Source organism: Salmo salar, chromosome ssa04 (genome assembly GCF_905237065.1).
Source record: "Salmo salar chromosome ssa04, Ssal_v3.1, whole genome shotgun sequence".
Classification (NCBI taxonomy): domain Eukaryota; kingdom Metazoa; phylum Chordata; class Actinopteri; order Salmoniformes; family Salmonidae; genus Salmo; species Salmo salar.
This window is the reverse complement of record NC_059445.1, coordinates 38,984,208-39,006,076: the sequence shown is the minus strand read 5'-3', so window position 1 is coordinate 39,006,076 and position 21,869 is coordinate 38,984,208. Positions and strand designations below refer to the sequence as shown.

General features: G+C 44.7%; 1 protein-coding gene across 2 annotated transcripts in view; it reads left to right on the top strand.

The window, feature by feature from the left end:
- The first annotated feature begins 6,670 nt into the window (after positions 1–6,670).
- LOC106602984 (pecanex-like protein 1) overlaps positions 6,671–21,869 on the top strand; it is a 29,100-nt gene continuing 13,901 nt past the window's right edge. The window contains exons 1-17 of one of the 2 annotated variants that reach the window (XM_014196077.2): positions 6,671–6,919; positions 8,052–8,523; positions 9,080–9,288; positions 9,481–9,586; positions 9,762–9,801; positions 9,946–10,041; positions 10,195–11,931; positions 12,224–12,353; positions 14,061–14,230; positions 14,485–14,542; positions 14,628–14,778; positions 18,709–18,866; positions 19,108–19,261; positions 19,444–19,476; positions 19,594–19,765; positions 19,874–19,984; positions 20,100–20,301. In XM_014196077.2, the coding sequence (XP_014051552.1) occupies positions 8,371–8,523; positions 9,080–9,288; positions 9,481–9,586; positions 9,762–9,801; positions 9,946–10,041; positions 10,195–11,931; positions 12,224–12,353; positions 14,061–14,230; positions 14,485–14,542; positions 14,628–14,778; positions 18,709–18,866; positions 19,108–19,261; positions 19,444–19,476; positions 19,594–19,765; positions 19,874–19,984; positions 20,100–20,301 (3,680 nt within the window). In that variant the 5' untranslated portion in view covers positions 6,671–6,919; positions 8,052–8,370. Of the gene's footprint in view, positions 8,524–9,079; positions 9,289–9,480; positions 9,587–9,761; positions 9,802–9,945; positions 10,042–10,194; positions 11,932–12,223; positions 12,354–14,060; positions 14,231–14,484; positions 14,543–14,627; positions 14,779–18,708; positions 18,867–19,107; positions 19,262–19,443; positions 19,477–19,593; positions 19,766–19,873; positions 19,985–20,099; positions 20,302–21,869 lie in introns of both variants that reach the window. The other variant, XM_014196076.2, reaches the window with a different exon arrangement.

Genomic DNA, 21,869 nt, shown 5'->3' with positions numbered 1-21,869 from the left:
AGGGGTTAGGTTAGGGTTAGGGTTACAATTTGGGTTGGGGTTACAATTATGGTTAGGGTTAAGGTTAGGTTAACGGTTAGGGTTAGGGAAAATAGGATTTTGAATGGGAATCAATTGTTTGGTCCCCACAAAAATGTGTGTGTGTGTGTGTGTGTGTGTGTGTGTGTGTGTGTGTGTGTGTGTGTGTGTGTGTGTGTGTGTGTGTGTGTGTGTGTGTGTGTGTGTGTGTGTGTGTGAGAGAGAGAGAGGGTGTTTGGCTGATGAAAAAAGGTCTTTATAAATAAATACAATTTGATTGGGTACTGTGGGATTCTTTAATCAGTTTGGCTCGTTGGACAGGTCAGAGTCTATGTTTGAAGTTGTTCAGTGTTTTTTTGCAATACACTGTAGATGTACTGTATGTGTTCCAGAGAAGAGAGTAGAGAGTGTTCCAGAGTATAGAGACCCAAAGTAGCAACTGTATTTGAGTACTGGCAATGTCTGCTGTGGCAAGTGGGAAGGTGCAAGTTACCTGAACAATATCTAATCTCTCAATGTTCTAATCTCTCAATGATCATCTCAAAGTACACCGAATTCATGCTGTAAAATAATAATACAAATTGCCAGGGGGAAATGCCCCCGGACCCCCCTACTGGTTTTGGGCTAAGCCCCCAGTGTCTTCAAATACTAGAAACGCCCCTGTACACAGCCACCATAATGACAGCATAAACATGACTTGGCATCTTCAGGGTTACCTTCAAATGGCATGTGCATTCATTTAGTGGTAGGTATGCAATCTAATTTGTCTATCCATCTAGCTAAACTGAACTGTCACATGACAATGTAACATCCAGTGTCAAGTAAGGTTGTGTTGAGCCATTTCATAAACTAATGTCAGCTTCTGGGTGACTAGCAGGTTAGTTACAAGACCATTTTACCTTTGGAGGATATCTTTCTATACAAACGAATATATGTACCATCAGAGTTTCATCGTCTTCCACTGAATGGTCTAAGGGTTAGGCCTATAGGGATGGAAGTGGGGCTGACTACTGCAGTGTCTGAATGCTTCAGAACTGTTATGTTTTGGAGTGGATCCATTTCACCTGCTTATCAGGATGTAATTCTAATGAACAAAATCAATCAGCACATAATACTCATTGCAGCTAGTGCACCAGGATCAGTTGAGCCTGCTTCCTGTCTGGATACTGTATTTATAAAGCTTGAGAATCACAGCCAGTGGCATATTGGAATGGGAACAGTGCCATCTACAGTCCAGAACTATAGGTTCATTGTCTCTTATAGGTTCATCGTCTCTGACTAGTTTCTCACTAGATCACACATTTGCCAGTCTCCTCCAATCATTTGTCTACTCCTTGAATTGAGACTTCTCAGTAAAGACAACCCCAGTTATGCCATCATCTATCTCCACCTAATCAGTTATGATCAAATATAACCATTGATACCTCTTTTTTCTGCTGCAATTGTGCAGACACTACAGACTACATTTCGGAGAACAACCAGATCACTTTACTGTCAATAATGGCATAAACCAACCGACATTGCACATGATATTCAAGCACAGGGTTCGTTATACCACCTTCTTAGCCTAGTAGACCTATTTCAAAGTTTAGTTTATTAGGATACCCATTAGCTACTGCACATGCTACAGCTACTCTTCCTGGGGTCCACATAAAACGTACAAATACATAAACAAAGTACAGAACAGTTATAGTCAAGAACAACATAAGTTATGACAAATAAAAAAATAAGAGTTATATATTGGAACGACACCAAGAAACAACAAAAATACTATTTACACACTATTCATACTGTATATACATGTACAGCGCCTTCGGAAAGTATTCATACCCCTTGACTTATTCCACATTTTGTGTCACTGGCCTACACACAATATCCCATAATTTCAAAGTGGAATTATGTTTTTAGACATTTTACAAATGAATTAAAAATGAAAAGCTGAAATGTCTTGAGTCAATAAGTATTTAACCCTTTTGTTATGGCAAGCCTAAATAAGTTCAGCAGTAAAAATGTACTTAACAAGGCGCATCATGAGTTGTGTGGACTCTGTGTGAAATAATATTGATTTTTGAATGACTACCTCATCTCTGTACCCACACATACAATTATCTGTAAGGTCCCTCATGCGAGCAGTAAATAAATAAAAAATAGATTCAACCACAAAGACCAGGGAGGTTTTCCAATGCCTCGCAAAGAAGGGCCCCTATTGGTAGATGGGTAAAAAAAGTAGACATTGAATATCCCTTTGAGCATGGTGATATTATTAATTACACTTTGGATGGTGTATCAATACACCCAGTCACTACAAAGATACGGGCGTCCATCCTAACGCAGTTGTAGGAGAGGAAGGTAACCACTCAGGGATTTCACCATGAGGACAATGGTGACTTTAAGAAAGTTACAGAGTTTAATGGCTGTGATAGGATGGATCAGCAACATTGTAGTTACTCCACAATACTAACCTGCTGCGGGGACTTGCTTCCATTCAGCCACAAGAGCATTAGTGAGGTCGGGCACTGATTTGGGGCGATTAGGCCTGGCTCGCAGTCCGCGTTTCAATTCATCCCAAAGGTGTTCGATGGGGCTGAAGTCATCTACACCAATCTCGACAAACCATTTCTTTATGGAACCTTGCTTTGTGCACAGGGGCATTGTCATGCTGAATCAGGAAAGGGCCTTCCCCAAACTGTTGGCACGAAGTTGGAAGCCCAGAATCGTCTAGAATGGCATTGTCAGCCGTTGTTGCTCCTAGACGTTTCCACTTCACAATAACAGCACTTACAGTTAACCTGGGCAGCTCTAGCAGGGCAGAAATTTAACGAACTGGCTTGTTGGAAAGGTGGCATCCTATGAGCTCTTCAGTAAGGCCATTCTACTGCCAATGTTTGTCTATGGAGATTGCAAATAAAAATATTCCAAACATGCGTCCTGTTTGGAATGAGACACTAAAGTAAAACTGCTAAAAATGTGGCAAATACATTTTTTGTCCTGAATACAAAGCACTATGTTAGGGGCAAATCCAATACAACGCATCACAGAGTTTCACTCTTCATGTTTTCAAGCATGGTGGTGGCTGCATCATGTTATGGGTATGCTTGTCATCGGCAAAAACGAGGGAGTTATTTTTTGGAGTAGAGCTAAGCACAGGCACTGATTTCCAACAGAAACTGGGAGACAAATTCACCTTTCAACAAGTATTTGGTATTTTATTAGGATCCCATTAGCTGTTGCAAAAGCAGTAGCTGCTCTTCCTGGGGATCCACACAAAACATTAAACATAATACAGAATGACATAACACAGAACATCAATAGACAAGAACAGCTCAAAGACAGAACTACATACAATAACCTAAAACACAAGGCCAAATTCACTGGAGTTGCTTACCAAGATGACATTGAATGTTCCTGAGTGGCCTAGTTACAGTTTTGACTTAAATCCGCTTGAAAATCTATGGCAAGGCTTGCAAATCATCAACAACCAACTTGACAGAGCTTAATGAATTGTGAAAAGAATAATGGGGAAATGTTTCCCAATACAGGTGTGGAAAGCTCGTAGAGACTTACCCATTTAGACTCACAGCTTTAGTCAATGCCAAAGGTGCTTTTACAAAGTATTGACTCAGGGGTGTGAATGCTTATTATGGAAATGAAATATTTCTGTATTTGCACAAATTTATAAAACAACAACAACATTTTGTCATTATGGGGTATTGTGTGTAGATGGATGAAAAAAATATATACTGCTCAAAAAAATAAAGGGAACACTTAAACAACACAATGTAACTCCAAGTCAATCACACTTCTGTGAAATCAAACTGTCCATTTAGGAAGCAACACTGATTGACAATAAATTTCACATGCTGTTGTGCAAATGGAATAGACAACAGGTGGAAATTATAGGCAATTAGCAAGACACCCCCAATAAAGGAGTGGTTCTGCAGGTGGGGACCACAGACCACTTCTCAGTTCCTATGCTTCCTGGCTGATGTTTTGGTCACTTTTGAATGCTGGCGGGGCTTTCACTCTAGTGGTAGCATGAGACGGAGTCTACAACCCACACAAGTGACTCAGGTAGTGCAGCTCATCCAGGATGGCACATCAATGCGAGCTGTGGCAAGAAGGTTTGCTGTGTCTGTCAGCGTAGTGTCCAGAGCATGGAGGCGCTACCAGGAGACAGGCCAGTACATCAGGAGACGTGGAGGAGGCCGTAGGAGGGCAACAACCCAGCAGCAGGACCGCTACCTCCGCCTTTGTGCAAGGAGGAGCAGGAGAAGCACTGCCAGAGCCCTGCAAAATGACCTCCAGCAGGCCACAAATGTGCATGTGTCTGCTCAAACGGTCAGAAACAGACTCCATGAGGGTGGTATGAGGGCCCGACGTCCACAAGTGGGGGTTGTGCTTACAGCCCAACACCGTGCAGGACGTTTGGCATTTGCCAGAGAACACCAAGATTGGCAAATTCGCCACTGGCGTCCTGTGCTCTTCACAGATGAAAGCAGGTTCACACTGAGCACGTGACAGACGTGACAGAGTCTGGAGACGCCGTGGAGAACGTTCTGCTGCCTGCAACATCCTCCAGCATGACCGGTTTGGCGGTGGGTCAGTCATAGTGTGGGGTGGCATTTCTTTGGGGGGCCGCACAGCCCTCCATGTGCTCGCCAGAGGTAGCCTGACTGCCATTAGGTACCGAGATGAGATCCTCAGACCCCTTGTGAAACCATATGCTGGTGCGGTTGGCCCTGGGTTCCTCCTAATGCAAGGCAATGCTAGACCTCATGTGGCTGGAGTGTGTCAGCAGTTCCTGCAAGAGGAAGGCATTGATGCTATGGACTGGCCCACCCGTTCCCCAGACCTGAATCCAATTGAGCACATCTGGGACATCATGTCTCGCTCCATCCACCAACGCCACGTTGCACCACAGACTGTCCAGGAGTTGGCGGATGCTTTAGTCCAGGTCTGGGAGGAGATCCCTCAGGAGACATCCCGCCACCTCATCAGGAGCATGCCCAGGCGTTGTAGGGAGGTCATACAGGCACGTGGAGGCCACACACACTACTGAGCCTCATTTTGACTTGTTTTAAGGACATTACATCAACGTTGGATCAGCCTGTAGTGTGGTTTTCCACTTAAATTTTGAGTGTGACTCCAAATCCAGACCTCCATGGGTTGATAAATTGTATTTCCATTGATTATTTTTGTGTGATTTTGTTGTCAGCACATTCAACTATGTAAAGAAAAAAGTATTTAATAAGATTATTTCTTTCATTCAGATCTAGGATGTGTTGTTTAAGTGTTCCCTTTATTTTTTTGAGCAGTGTATATTTAATACATTTTGAATTCAGGCTGTAACACACTTTTTGTGGAATAAGTCAAGGGGTATGAATTATTTCTGCAGGCACTGTACATATTCATATTCTTATACAGTACAGTTAAAACAGATCTTTAGAAGAGGAGAGGCGCTGCTTTTTGCATGTTATTGATGTCAGTTCTGTGTGTGCAGTTAAGGGAAATGTGTGCTGCTCTGTTTTGAGCCAGCTGCAGCTTTGCTAGGTATTTCTTTGCTGCACCTGACCGTATTACCAGACAGTAATGAAGATGGGACAAGATCAGAGCCTGATCAACTAGTACAGTTGATCTTTGTGTCAAAAGCGCAAAACATATTTTTATAACATACATACCTCTCCACATCTTCACAACAACTTTGTCAATATGACTTGACCATGATAACTGACCATCCAGTGTTACTTTTAGGAGTTCAGCTTCCCCAACTTGTTCAATGGTCACACCTTTTATGCACAACTCGAGTTGAGGTTTAGGTCTAAGAGAATGCTTTGAACCAAATTCAATGCTTTTGGTTTTAGATGTATTTCAGACCAGTTTATTGTTAATTACCCATTCTGACACTGACTGTAACTCCTTACCAAGAGTCTCAGTGAGGTCACTGGCTGTAGGTGCTGTTGTGTAGAGTGTGCAATCATTGACATACATAGTCATTTTAGCTTTTTGTAAGACAGATGGCAAATCATTTGTAAAAATAGAGAAGTGTAACGGCCCAAGGCAACTGCCCTGAGGGAAACCGCACTGTACATATCTGATGTTGGAGAAGCTTCCATTGAAGAACACTCTCTGGGTTCTATTGGATAAGTACTTCTCCAACCATGTGATGGCAGGTGATGTAAAGTCATTATAAGTTTGTTTTTTCAATAACAAATTATGATCAATAACATCTAAGGCTGCACTGAAATCGAACAAAGCTAAACTTATGGTCAAAGAACAGTAGTCTCAGAAATCCCAGACCTAGGGCTAGAAAGACTGACTTTTATTATTTTGTGAATATCACAATAACATTTCCAGAACGCCTAGACCTATACAAATATTCAAGGGAAAAACTGTATATTAACAAAAACTGTAAAAAGAAATATGTGGAAACTTTTTGGAAGCGCTTTTATAAAGATGCAGAATGGCATGATCGTGTATCAGCATCTGGCAAACAATCTTCGATTATCATGCGGTACAGTTTCTTTGCTGTCTTTTTTTTTTCTTCATTTTAAGGCTTTTGCTTTCGGTTCACCAATTGTAAAAGTTGTTGTGGAATTATAGCTAGCTACATATTAGAAGAAGAATGACTAACGCAATACGACCAAAATGACACTGTGGAATGTCATTCTCTTCCTGTGTGGGTTTTTGCTTCCCGTGTGAATGAGCGAATGATTGTAGCAGCTAGCGAGCTAACGAGTAGGAGCTTTTTAAAGCTAGCTAGCCAGCTAGCGAACACACGATAAGGGCAATGACGCAAATCTGTACAAACTGCCAGTTTTTCTTAAACAAAAAGTAGATATCCGCTGTGTCTTTCCAAAGAAGAAAGACCACCGTCACCTGAAAACAATGATAGCCAACTGTGGTAAGCTAGCCAAATGTACTAGCTAACAACCCACAGTGGTAAGGAAAAATACGATATTCTTTAGCTAGCTAACGACGTTACTGCTTTACACGGAAGAGAAGAGGCACAGCTGGGCTGCGTTGATTTACCTAAGGGAGTCGTCGATCAACAATTTAATACTATATAGTTAGCACGAGAGGTTACGAAGTTTTCTATCTAGCCAAACACTCCGTCTCAATTCTGATAGCTAATTTAGCGTTGGCTGTTTAATTTTGATGTGGCCTAACTAGCATGCTAATCGAGCGTTCATGATGTGATTGCTGCCAAATCTCTATGTTAGCCATTCTGTTTAGTCCGACACATTATAATGCATTTGGTTATAAGTATTATCTCGAAATTACACGTTGATGTCTTGTTTTGGCAGCACAACTAAGGTTACCTAGCTAAGTAGCAGTGGTTGGCATATAGCGAGCTGCTAACTAACTGTTTAAGTGTTTTCAGTTGACAAATCAGCTAGGTAGCTTGCTATGTTTGTTGGTGGAGTGCATTGGTTGGCAAATAACGTCTGGAGGAAATTGTTGATAGCTAAAATAACATGTAGGCAGCTGCTAGCTAGCATTACCTAGCCAGCTAACTTAGATAGCAGTAAAATACGTTATATTGTGTCTATCAGTCAGTAGGTGACAGGCTAGTGGGAGTAGTGTTGGCCTTGACGCTAACGTTATAGCTACCAAGGGGTCATGAAAAATATAATTCGTAGTTAGTTGGGTTATGAACTAAGCTACCGAATGGCTAATGGGTAGCTAGCTAGCTTTCTGCGTTGGCTGATTCAGATACTTTAGGGTAGTAGTATACATATATCTATGGAGTATCATTGCAGATGGTTATTCTGATCATTTCTCAGGATTCATAAAGCTTCCGGTCTCATGAGGTTGAGGACTCCAAATACATATCTAAAGAAATGAGTCCAACCTAGTTACGGCTCCATCTCTGAGTAGGAGCATGATTATGATTGCCTGTGACATTAGAGCGGTGCACAGCGTCTTTCTCTGAAGGATGTTATCAGGACCTACTCTTAATTTATTGAAGTGTGACTCAAAATGCTGGAAATGTGTGAAGAAACCAACCAAAGCAGTTGTGATTTTTATTCCAGATGAATGTTGTTTAGTCAGTGGGTCTTCACCAGTGTGCCAAAAAGTAATTCTCCAGAAAAAGCAATGATTACATTTTTGCAAGAACTGCACAGAAAAGCAGCCCAGTCTGGAGCAAGAACATGCACAGCCTCCCTTGAGATACACAAAGGACTATACACCACAAAGTGAAGAGGACTGTCTTCAACTGACTCATTAACTTTTCATCCTCAATGGAAGTGCCATTGTAGATACGTGAACGGGTGGCTACAACTGGACCGTCTGGAGCTCCAGCCTTAGAGGAAACCTTGGAACCCTGGGTTGGCTGCTCTGAGAGGGACAATGGGTTCCCAAGCTCTTCAGATACTGCGGCAGGGGGTGTGGGCTTCGCTCACAGGAGGCTGGTATGTGGACCCCCATCAGAGCACGTTCTCCAACTGCTTCCACCTGTACCTCTGGATCTTTCTCCTGGCCTTCCCTTTCCTGATCTACATGGTGAGTGTTCATGGGGGGGACAATTTATGATTTCTGTAGATAAAAAGGGCGGAAAAATCCATTTCGACTGGGTGTCATGTTCGTCAGGCACTTTTTACATACACATTTATTAGTGCAGTATCAGCCACTATTCAGGTCAAACTGGTTTTTATCATAGGGCAGGAGAAAAGGATGATGTTGGTAATAAAGTGGAACAGACTGTATCATTTTCCCCTCCCTGTTCAAAACAGCATTCCTTCTCGTTACTTTCATGTTTAAGCTTTTGTGGTCAAACATGTTAATATTTGCTCTAGTGAAGCGTGTTACCTGTAAACCAGATATGCTATGTCCTCTCAAGCTGTCATGTCCGTCATCTTTGAAGAGTGGTCCTTCCTTGCCTGTAATATGGTGCCCAATTTGTCCATGTGCCTGCCTATCTAGGTGAACCACTTGTTATTTTACTGGTATTGAGAACAAGGCGTTGTTTCACTACCCTCATCATGGGCTAGCCTACTTTTATTCCCAGCTCTGGACTCAATCTTTCTTCACCCCTCCCCTCTCTTGTCCTTCCGTCCAGTCTCTCCCCCCCAGCCTGGTTGTGGCAGGTGTGTACTGTGCTGTGGTGGCAGCCTTCTTCACAGCCATAAAGGCAGTGAACTTTCGCCTCCATGCCATGTTCGACCTGGGGGAGATAGTGGAGAAGAGGCAGGCCTCACTCATAACCGACGCCCCACGGCTAGAAGAGGGGGACGATGGGTCCGGAGGTCACGACGGGAATCAGCATGGGTACTGGCGGAGATTTTCAAATCCTAATGGAATCCTTTTTTTTGTTGTTAAATCATGTCAAAACAAAATGTCATTCTATGTACATCCGAGTGAAGAGGCTCATTTGTGTTGATGCTTTGAGGGCTGTTATTTCACATGATTGGGGCAGATTTTAGCGTTATGCTTTCTCATGTTGCTATGTTCCCCTCTCAGGGACAGCAATGTTGGTGTGGAGATGACTGTGTTCAGGAAGGTCAACTCAACACCTCCAGTTCGCTGCAGCTCCCAGCACTCTCTGTTTGGACTCAACCAGGTGTCGGTGAGGACTGCCTTGCATTTCCACCGCACACATACATACTCTTATAACATAGTTCCACCCAACAAACTGCACACAACGTGAATGAATTGGGTTGTTTAATCCCGTACAAATGATCTATATTCCTATGAAAATCATTCTTAATCCAACAAATGTTTTTGTTGTTGTTTCCCCTCAGGAGTTTTTGCCTCAGCTTGATGACAGTGGAGGCTCCAAGGGTATAGCATTAATCTAACTCCACTCTAACCGCAGTGTTGTGGTTGGTAAAGTAGATCTGACTAAGAGTCGCTGTGTTTTTTTTTGTTTTTTTTCATCCAACATGGGCAACGGTGTAATTTAGGGACTGCTTCTTCTCTTCTCAGATATCAAGGATCTGATGCGAGAGCAAGGCAGCAACAACTTGATTGTCACGTCAGCACACCGGGAGATCCTCCGCCACAGCTCCCAGGACCCGATCCGTAAGCTTAGCATTACACTGGAAACAGACCTAGAATATTTTGTCCCTGTGCAAAATTGGGATATAACGTTTATTGAATCCAACGCAAAACACGTTAGCTATGTTGGTCTTTGCTTTGTCGTGTGTACTTAGTTTGGATTTTCACTTCTTTCAGATGTTGCCAACATGGTCCAGTCCTGCTTGGCTGCTGCTCTAGGAGGAGAGTTCCCTGGTCTAAGGGGAGTGGGAGCAGGGATGTCAGGGGGATTTGGTAGCTTACAACCTGGGGAGTGCATCTCCATCCCCCCCTCCCCTTCCAGTCAGGAAGACGGAGGAGAGAAGGGCCAGTTGGAAGAGATTGAGGGGATGCTGGAGCAGCTGTCCCAGCAGAGTCCTGACGAGGATGTGATCGTGATGGGGGCCTACTCCCCCCTGGGCCCCTCTGCTGAGTCGGGGAGCCTGGGGGACACTCCCATCAGCCCTCTCATAAAGAGCAGTCTGAGTGAGGAGCTGAGTGAGAACCTGTTGGGGCTGGGCCTTGACCCCGTGGCCTTCGCCCCAGGAACAGAGCACCCAGGCAGCCGCAGTGGGGTGGCCATGGCTGCTGGCTCCACAGACAGCTGCTTCAGCGGGGGCGGGGCGGCCACGGACCGCGAGACCCTCAGCACCGTCAGCAGCTACCGCAGTGAGAAGACTGACTCCACCCAGCTGGAGAGCCCTTCACTAAGCCTGCCACGGAACATAGACGCAGGGACACCGACCTCTGCCCCAGCCCTGGGCACCAGTACCCTAGAGCCAGCAGAGGAGCCAGTGCTGCAGGGGGGAAGTGATACTGACGACCTGTCGGACAGCGAACTGCTGCGCTCCCCCGCCAAAGAGCGCTCTCTGGGCCAGGAACTTGATAGGACACTAGTGGAAGGGGAAGATTTGCCACCTGTCCCCTCAGATATTGCACAGCCCCCCTCCCTCCAGGACTCATCTCCTTCCAGTAGTGGGCACTCCGAGGCCTGTGATCTGGACAGGAGGGTTCCCCCCCTCCCCCCTCCGAGGCAGGCCAGCTCGGTGCCGTCAGGGCTGGCCCTGGGTCTAGTGTGTTCTGAGCCTGCGTTGCCTGTCTCCTCCACCCCATTCCTGCACTCTGAGCAGTCCTCTCTGCAGGCCCAGCAGGTGGTGCGCCCCAAAGACTTGAAGCTGCTGCGGACCGGTGGCAGTAGTGTGGGCCACCGGCCTGGCCGCAGGAAAGCCCCTCGTAAGCGAGGTGGAGCGGGAAGCAGCAGCTTTGACTGCGGCTCCTACAGGCGGCACCACGGGCAGCACAGAGACTACATCCCAGTGCGCAGCCGGCTGGGGGCTAAGGCCTACAGCGAGAGCCTGTTTGAGGACTCTAGTGACGAGGACGACGGCAGTGACATGAGCGCTGGCTCAAGTCTGGGCTCCCAGAGACGCTACAGCTCTGACGACGATGATGATGACGACTCGAGCTCCTCTACCTCCTGCTACTCCCCTGACCTTGCTAACGCTGGCATTACGAACCCGCCCCCCTCCTCCACCCAGCTGCCCACCCCCAGGGAAGGAGAGTTGTCTGAGACGGCTGGCCCATCCCACTCCCATAGGGCTCAGAGGTCAGCTAGCTCAGCTAGTGCTAAGACTCATGCCAGGGTGCTCAGTATGGACGGGGCCGGTGGGGGCCACACTAACACTGTGGCCCTGCCCTCCACCATGCTGACCTCCTCCACCCCCGCTCCACGACCCCTCACCATCTCCAAGTCAGACCTGGAGGCCCGGACCAGCCATACAGACGGCTTCTCTGGAACTCACCACCATCGCCTGGACTCTCTGGGAGGCTCCTGGGCTGGCAACCAGACGGGCTGGAGGGCCGGGGAACTGGTGGAGGAGGGAGCTGTGGGGGGAGGTGAGACATACTATTCTCTCTAACTCTGGGCCTTTATTCATAACGTGTGCTGATCTAGGATCAGATCGCCCCTGTCCATTTCATTATAATCTAAAAGGCAAAACTGATTCTAGATCAGCAACCCCTACTTTTAAATAGTCCCATTCAAGATGGAAAGCTCTGAAATGTGTAACTGTTTCATTGAAATTTGGATTGTTTGCTATATTTACTCCATTAATCAGGGTCAGGTATTTCTAGAATTCAACATCTGAAGTGAACGTCCTTGTACTAATGTGAATATCTGCTGTCCCAGCTCTGGCCCCAGAGGAGGGGGGCAAGCGGGACTCGGTGAGCAGTGTGAAGAGGACCCAGGCCATCCGCAGGCGACACAACGCGGGGAGCAACCCCACACCACCCCCCTCTACCATGGGCTCCCCACCCAGGTTGGTCCAGTCAAACTCTTCCACACCAGCGCGCTTGCTATAGAGTTCAAGTCGGAAGTTTACATACACCTTAGCCAAATACATTTAAACTCAGTTTTTCACAATTCCTGACATTTAATCCTAGTAAAAATTCCCTGTTTTAGGTCAGTTAGGATCACCACTTTATTTTAAGAATGTGAAATGTCAGAATAATAGTAGAGTGATTTATTTCAGCTTTTATTTCTTTCATCACATTCCCAGTGGGTCAGAAGTTTACATACACTCAATTAGTATTTGGTAGCATTGCCCAATTGTTTAACTTGGGTCAAATGTTTCAGGTAGCCTTCCACAAGCTTCCCACAATAAGTTGGGTGAAATTTGGCCCATTCCTCCTGACAGAGCGGGTGTATCTGAGTCAGGTTTGTAGGCCCACGCCTTTTCAGTTCTGCCCACATATTTTCTATAGGATTGAGGTCAGGGCTTTGTGATGGCCACTCCAATACTTTGACTTTGTTGTCCTTAAGCCATTTTGCTACAACTTTGGTAGTATGCTTGGGGTCATTGTCCATTTGGAAGACCCATTTGCGACCAAGCTTAAACTTCCTGACTGATGTCTTGAGATGTTGCTTCAATATATCCACATCATTTTGCCATCTATTTTGTGAAGTGCACCAGTCCCTCCTGCAGCAAAGCACCCCCACAACATGATGCTGCTACCCCTGTGCTTCACGGTTGGGATGGTGTTCTTCGGCTTGCAAGCATCCCCCTTTTTCCTCCAAACATAACGACGGTCATTATGGCCAAACAGTTCTATTTTTGTTTCATCAGACTAGAGGACATTTCTCCAAAAAGTACTATCTTTGTCCCCATGTGCAGTTGCAAACCGTAGTCTGGCTTTTTTATGGCGGTTTTGGAGCAGTGGCTTCTTCCTTGCTGAGCGGCCTTTCAGGTTACGTCGATATAGGACTCGTTTTACTGTGGACATAGATACTTTTGTACCTGTTTCCTCCAGTATCTTCACAAGGTCCATTGCTGTTGTTCTGGGATTGATTTGCCCTTTTCGCACCAAAGTACGTTCATCTCTAGGAGACAGAACGCGTCTCCTTCCTGAGGGGTATGGCGACTTCGTGGTCCCATGGTGTTTATACTTGTGTACTATTGTTTGTACAGATGAACGTGGTACCTTCAGGCGTTTGGAAATTGCTCCCAAGGATGAACCTAACTTGTGGAGGTCTACAATTTTTTTTCTGAGGTCTTGGCTGATTTCTTTTGATTTTCCCATGATGTCATGCAAAGAGGCACTGAGTTTGAAGGTAGGCCTTGAAATACATCCACAGGTTCACCTCCAATTGACTCAGATTATGTCAATTAGCCTATCAGAAGCTTCTCAGGCCATGACATAATTTTCTGGAGTTTTCCAAACTGTTTAAAGGAACAGTCAACTTAGTGCATGTAAACTTCCGACCCACTGGAATTGTGATACAGTGAATTATCTGTCTGTAAACAATTGTTTGAAAAATTACTTGTCATGCACAAAGTAGATGTCTTAACCAACTTGCCAAAACTATAGTTTGTTAAAAACTATACATTTGTGGAGTGGTTGAAAAACGAGTTTTAATGACTCCAACCTAAGTGAATGTAAACTTCCGACTTCAACAACTGTATCTCTTATGCCAGTCACCTCCGTATGTACATGCTCCGTAAAGCCCAGCTCCTGTCTTCCTGTAGTCTCCAGGACCTCCAGCGTGCCCGTACCTCCTCACACTCGCGGACCCGGACCCTGCCCTCTGCCTTACAGTTCGCCACCTCACTACTGCTGCCCCGCGGGGGGGTCCACGAGGCCTCTACGTTCGATGACACCACAGAGGGGGCTGTGCACTACTTTTATGACGAGGGTGGTGAGTGTGTGTGTGGTGATGCTAGGCTGAGGCTCGCTTTAGAACCTTGGGGGGGGGGGTGCATTGAAAGGGGGGGGGGCCCTCTCTCTTTTTAATAAACCTAGCCTGAAGAGAGCGAGAAATAAGCCCCATTGTTCGTGGGCTTTACTGAGACATTCATGTATTTAAATTTGCATAGCAAATGATTCCGTCCTAGTTTACGACGTAGTCTACTCTCTCCATTCATTGTTGTTGCCGTGCTGGTGTTTTTCCAGGAGTGAAGAGATCGTACACGTTTGGACCTGCTGGAGGCGGTTATGAGGACCCAGTGGCGTAAGTGTCTCTCTCTGATGCGCATTAGGCTCTTTGCCTGAAACTGTTTTTGATATGTCTGACCCCCTCTCTCTTCTCCTCTCAGGGAGCGGGAACGACAGTCCCAATCCTCCAGCTTCACTTCCACTGATGTCCAGGAGGGGGCCCCGGTGCTCACCATGCTCCAGCCCAGGCCCGTGGTTCTGCAGGGCATGCAAGTACGCAGGGTGCCCCTGGAGATGTCAGAGATGCCAGAGGTGAGAGGAAACACCATTCGAATTCCTGTTTCAACAGCTTTGTTCTAAAGCTGTATCCGTACCCATTGGATACAGTGATCACAATATAGTGGCTATATCCAGGAAAGCCAAAGTTCCAACAGCTGGGCCTAAAATTGTGTATAACAGATCATACAAAAAATGTTGCTGTGACTCTTATGTGGATGATGTTAACCTCTATGGCGTCCCACCTACTCAACAGCCAGTGTAATCCCGTGGCGCGATATTCAAATACCTTAGAAATGCTATTACTTCAATTTCTCAAACATATGACTATTTTACACCATTTTAAAGACAAGACTCTCGTTAATCTAACCACACTGTCCGATTTCAAAAAGGCTTTACAATGAAAGCAAAACATTAGATTATGTCAGCAGAGTACCCAGCCAGAAATAATCAGACACACATTTTTCAAGGTAGCATATAATGTCACATAAACCCAAACCACAGCTAAATGCAGCACTAACCTTTGATGATCTTCATCAGATGACACCCCTAGGACATTATGTTATACAATACATGCATGTTTTGTTCAATCAAGTTCATATTTATATCAAAAAACAGCTTTTTACATTAGCATGTGACTAGCATTCCCACCGAACACTTCCGGTGAATTTACTAAATTACTCACGATAAACGTTCACAAAAAACATAACAATTATTTTAAGAATTATAGATACAGAACTCCTCTATGCACTCGCTATGTCCGATTTTAAAATAGCTTTTCGGTGAAAGCACATTTTGCAATATTCTCAGTAGATAGCCCGGCATCACAGGGCTAGCTATTTAGATAACCAGCAAGTTTAGCACTCACCAAAGTCAGATTTACTATAAGAAAAATGTTATTACCTTTGGTGTTCTTCGTCAGAATGCACTCCCAGGACTTCTACTTCAATAACAAATGTTGGTTTGGTCCCAAATAATCCATAGTTATATCCAAATAGCGGCGTTTTGTTCGTCGTTCGAAATATTCCATTACCGTACTTCGAAGCATGTCAACCGCTGTTTAAAATCAATTTTTATGCCATTTTTCTCGTAAAAAAGCGATAATATTCCGCCCGGGAAAGCGTGTTTACGTTCAAAGAGAGAGAGAAAATAAAAACATCTCGTGCCCTCGTGCACGAGCCCCAGTCTGATGGTCCTCTGACAGGCCACTATCCAAATGCGCTAATGTGTTTCAGCCAGGGGCTGCCTCGATATCATTCAGCTTTTTCCCGGGTTCTGAGAGCCTATGGGAGCCGTAGGAAGTGTCACGTTACAGCAAAGATCCTCAGTCTTCAATAAACAGAGCCAAGATGAACAACAACTTGTCAGACAGGCCACTTCCTGTAAGGAATCTTCTCAGGTTTTTGCCTGCCATATGAGTTCTGTTATACTCACAGACACCATTCAAACAGTTTTAGAAACTTTAGGGTGTTTTCTATCCAAAGCCAATATTTATATGCATATTCTAGTTACTGGGCAGGAGTAGTAACCAGATTAAATCGGGTACGTTTTTTATCCGGCCGTGTAAATACTGCCCCCTATCCCCAACAGGTTAAAAATGTTTGTTGGTCTGATGTGATTAATAAGGAGCATCCAGATGCTGTACTTGATGAATTTATGAAATTGCTTCTTCCAATTATTGATAAAAATGCACCTGTTAAGAGACTGACTGTTAGAACTGTTAAGGCTCCATGTATTGATGAGGAATTGAAAAACTGTACGGCTGAAAGAGATGGTTCAAAAAGAGTGGCTCAGAAGTCTGGCTGCATATCTGACTGGCTGACTTACTGCAAATTGACAAATTATGTGACTAAACTCAACAAAAAATAAGAAACTGTATTATGAAGCCAAGATCAATGATGGAGAACAACTTTGGAGTACTTTAAATGAAATTATGGGCAGTAAGACAAATTCAACTCCATCTTTCATCGAATCAGATGGCTTATTCATCACACAACCATTTGATGTTGCCAAATATTTTTATTATTACGTCATTGGCAAACTTAGGCAGGAAATGCCAACAACGAACAGTGAGCCATCATACTCATGTATACATTTTTATATATATTTTTTTATTATGAAAGAAGCATTCCAAGTTTGAATTTTGTAAAGTTAGTGTGGGAGAGGTGGGAAAATGATTATCGATCAATAATGACAAACCTCCTGGCATTAACAACTTAGATGGAAAGCTACTGAGGATGGTAGCTGACTCTAGCCACTCCTATCTGTCATATCTTTAATTTGAGCCTAGAGGAAAGTCTTTGTCCTCAGGCCTGGAGGGAAGCCAAAGTCATTCCGCTACCCAAGAGTGGTAAAGCGGCCTTTACTGGTTCTAACAGCAGACATATCAGTTTGCCGCAAGGCTCTTAGTAAACTGTTGGGAAAAATTGTGTTTGACCAAATACAATGCTACTTCTCTGTAAAAACAAAACAACAGACTTTCATCATGCTTATAGAGAAGGGCACGAATAATGTTCTCCACTGACACAAATGACTGATGATTGGTTGAAATAAATTGATAATAAGATTGTGGGAGCTGTACTCTTAGATTTCGGTGCAGCCTTTGATTTTATTGACCATAACCTGTTGTTGACAGTGTATGTGTTATGGCTTTTCAACCTCGGCCATATTGTGGATTCAGAGCTATCTATCTAATAGAACTCAAAGGGCTTTCTTTAGTGGAAGCTTCTCAAATGTCAAACATGTAAAGTGTGGTGTACCGCTGGGCAGATTTCTAGGCCCTTTACTTTTTTCCATTTTTACCAAGGACCTGCCTCTGGCAATAAAAAAAGCATGTGTGTCCATGTATGCTGATGATTCAACCATATACGCATCAGCAACCACAGCTAATGAAATCACTGAAACCCTTAACAAAGTCTGTTTTGGAATGGGTGGCTAGTAGTAAACTGGTCCTGAACATCTCTAAAACTAAAAGCATTGTATTTGGTACAAATATTTCCCTAAGTTCTAGACCTCAGCTGAATCTGGTAATGAATGATGTGGCTGTTGAACAAGTTGAGACGAAATGACTTGGTGTTACCTTAGTTTACAATCTATCATGGTCAAAACTTAGAGATTCAATGGTTGTAAAGATGGGGAGAGGTCTGTCCGTAATAAAGAGATGCTCAGCTTTTTTTTGACACCACACTCAACAAAGCGAGTCCTGCAGGCTCTAGTTTTATAGTAGCTTGATTATTGTCCAGTCATGTGGTCAAGTGCTGCAAAGGAAGATCTAGTTAAGCTGCAGCTGTCCCCATTGTAATCAGAGGGCTGATATTAATACTATGCCTGCCAGTCTCTCTTGGCTACGAGTTGAGGAAAGACTGACTGCGTCACTTCTTGTTTTTATAAGAAACAATGTGTTGGAAATTCCAAATTGTTTGCCTAGTCAACTTCTACACAGCACTGACACACACACACACACACGTACCCCACCTTTTCACAGTCCCCAGGTCCAAATTTAAGGAAACGCACCGTATTATACAGAGCCATGAGTGCATGGAACTCCCTTCCATCTTATATAGTGCATGTGAACAGCAGACCTGGTTTCAAAACAAATAAAGCAACACCTCACGGCAGAACGCTTCTCCCCCGTGTGACCTACTTGTGTGTGTACTGACATGTATGTTGGAATGATAGCGTGTGTATGGAACTGATAGTTGCACACACACACTACATGTTAATGTTTTTAAATGTATGTCAATTCTAAAGTATTTTGTCTGTCTTTTTCGTTATATGTGGGACCCCAGTAAGACTTGCTGCTGGCGTCGGCTAATGGGGATCCTAATCAATCAAATCAAAATCATGTGTTTCAGACAAGTTAACCCTCTGGACATTTCTTGCATATTCCTGTAAATGTGGCTTTAGTTTATTTAAAAATCTTTAATACGCATGATGTTTGACTTGAATCTCCCTCTCTGGCTCCAGTTTGACCTGGACCATGAGTCTCTGCATGAGTCCCACGAGAACACGCTGATGATCGAGGAGAAGGCCAAGCCCAAACAGTACTACCGTTTCTGGGTGCTGCCAGGGAAGTGGCTGAGGGTACGCTACGACCGCCTGGCCCTGCTGGCGCTACTGGACAGGTGAGACGCAGCAGCTAGCTAGTTTATCGCAGTGGTAATATGATCCAATGTTTGTCACTGTACTGAGGAGGAAGCCAAGGTTTCGTTAAGAGGTTATTTTATTTACTGTGGAGTGACCGTGTTAGGGTTACGGCTTTCTCCAAAAATATAGCATTTTCTGGAAGACCTGGGCATTTTCTGTTAACGTTACTGGAATTTTTCAACCCTGGACAGTAAATGACCTCCGTTGTCTGTCCTGTAGGAACCGTGGTGTAGGAGAGAATGTGTTTGCGGTGGTGCTGGCCAGCATGGTGGCCTTCCTGGGGTTCCTGCTGCTCCTGGAGGGCTTCTTCAGGGACATCTGGGTCTTCCAGTTCTGCCTGGTCATCGCCAGCTGTCAGTACTCACTACTAAAGGTACACGACACAAGTCATAAGGATTCAATAAAGTTCTATTCAATTCCTATATTCCCCTTTTTATTAAAACGGTTATACAATTAAGAAAATGAACTGCCGACACGTTTATTGAACCGTAATAGACCAGTGTTAACTTGAAGTAAACTAATGTGTTAACGCTTGATGACTCTGTCCTTCCTCAGAGTGTTCAACCAGACGCAGCCTCCCCAATGCATGTAAGTGGATGGTGTCGTTCAAACATCTGTCTTGGTCATTATCAAGTTGGTAACCTATCTATCGTTGATTCTTGTTTTGATGGCACAACCTGATGACTGTCTGGTCTAACCCGTCAGGGCCATAACTGGGTCATCGTGTACAGTCGGCCCGTCTACTTCTGCCTGTGCTGTGCTCTCATCTGGGTGTTAGACTTGGCGGGGCGCTCAGGCCACCTGCAGCCCTTCTCGCTCTACGGCGTCACCTTCTTCTCCGCTCACTTCCTGCTCTGTGCCAGGGACGTGCTCATAGGTCAGTCAGTGTTAGCAACTTCTAGCTGTGTGCTCTTATGTCTTTTGTATCGTGTTGCGACCAACCAACTCATTCAAGCACTTTCTCCCTCTCTTTCTTCCTCCTCAGTGTTTGCCTTGTGTTTCCCCATCATTTTCCTATTTGGGCTTCTACCTCAGGTCAACACCTTCCTCATGTGTCTGCTGGAGCAGGTCGACATGCACATTTTTGGGGGAACAGGTAAGACGGGGCCACACAGTGAGATGCCATTCACTGTAATTCACAAAGTAAATTCTCTTTTTTGTTGAGCGATGCCTGTTGACCCTGTGTGTGTGTGTGTGGTTTCTCTCCACAGCCACCACCAGCCCCCTGTCGTCTCTTTACAGCCTGTTACGCAGTGTGTTGGTGGCTGCGTTGCTCTATGGATTCTGCCTCGGGGCTATCAATGCGCCCTGGGAACATCCCCATGTGCCAGTACTGTTTTCAGTGTTCTGCGGTCTGCTCCTGGCCCTCTCCTACCACCTGAGCCGCCAAAGCAGTGACCCTGTCATCCTGTGGTCAGTATACCTCTACTCTTTAGTGTTGCATGGCATACCGAAACCTCTGTACTTTCTCGGTACTACAACGTGAAAAACGGTCCGGTATTAGAACTATGTATTTATTTTATTTTGGGAGGGGGAGAGGGGCAGCTTTAATAGTGCAGATAGGTTGAGGCTATCAATGTAATTGTCTGCATCTTTTCCAAACCCCCATATATATTGTTTTGTTAATATATACACTACCGTTCAAAAGTTTGGGGTCACTTAGAAATGTCCTTGTTTTTGAAAGAAAAGCACATGTTTTATCCATTTAAAATAACATCAAATTGATCAGAAATACAGTGCAGACATTGTTCATGTAGTAAATGACTATTGTAGCTGGAAACTGCTGATTATTATTATTTTTTTATTGAATATCTACATAGGCGTGCAGAGGCCCATTATCAGCAACCATCCCTCCTGTGTTCCAATGGCATCATGTTAGCTAATCCAAGTTTATAATTTTAAAAGACTAATAATTAGAAAACCCTTTTGCAATTATGTTAGCACAGCTGAAAACTGTTGTTCTGATTTAAAGAAGCAATAAAACTGGCCTTCTTTGGACTAGTTGAGTATCTGGAGCATCAGCATGTGTGAGTTTGATTACAGGCTCAAAATGGCCAGAAACAAAGAACTTTCTTCTGAAACTAGTCAGTCTATTCTTGTTCTGAGAAATGAAGGCTATTCCGTGCAAGAAATTGCCAAGAAATTGAAGATCTCGTACAACGCTGTGTACTACTCCCTTCACAAAACAGGGTAAACTGGCTCTAACCAGAATAGAAAGAGGAGTGGGAGGGCCCAGTGCACAACTGAGCAAGAGGACAAGTACAGTAGAGTGTCTAGTTTGAGAAACAGATGCCTCACAAGTCCTCAACTGGCAGCTTCATTAAATAGTACCCACAAAACACCAGTCTCAACATCAACAGTGAAGAGGAAGATGCCACTCCGGGATGCTGGCCTTCTAGGCAGAGTTGCAAAGAAAAAGCCTTATCTCAGACTGACCAATAAAAGATTAAGACGGGCAAAAGAGCAGACACGGGACAGAGGAACTCTGCCTAGAAGGCCAGCATCCCGGAGTCGCCTCTTCACTGTTGACTGTTGAGTCAGATCTCTGCCTTGCTAGAGCTGCCCCGGTCACCTGTAAGTGCTGTTATTGTGAAGTGGAAAAGCGTAGGTGCAACAACGGCTCAGCTGCAAAGTGGGAGACCACTCGAGCTCACAAAACGGCACAGCCGAGTGCTAGAAACGCGCAGTTTGTAAAAATTGTCTGTCCTCGGTTGCAACACTCACTAGTTCCAAACTGCCTCTGGAAGCAATGTCAGCATAACTGTTCGTCAAGAGCTTCATGAAATGGGTTTCCATGGCCGAGCAGCCGCACACGAACCTAAGATCACCATGCGCAATGCCAAGCGTCGGTTGGAGTGGTGTAAAGCTCTCTGCCATTGGACTCAGGAGCAGTGGAAACGCATTCTCTGGAGTGATGAATCACGTTTCACCATCTGGCAGTCTGATGGATGAATCTGGGTTTGGCGGATGCCCGAATGCAT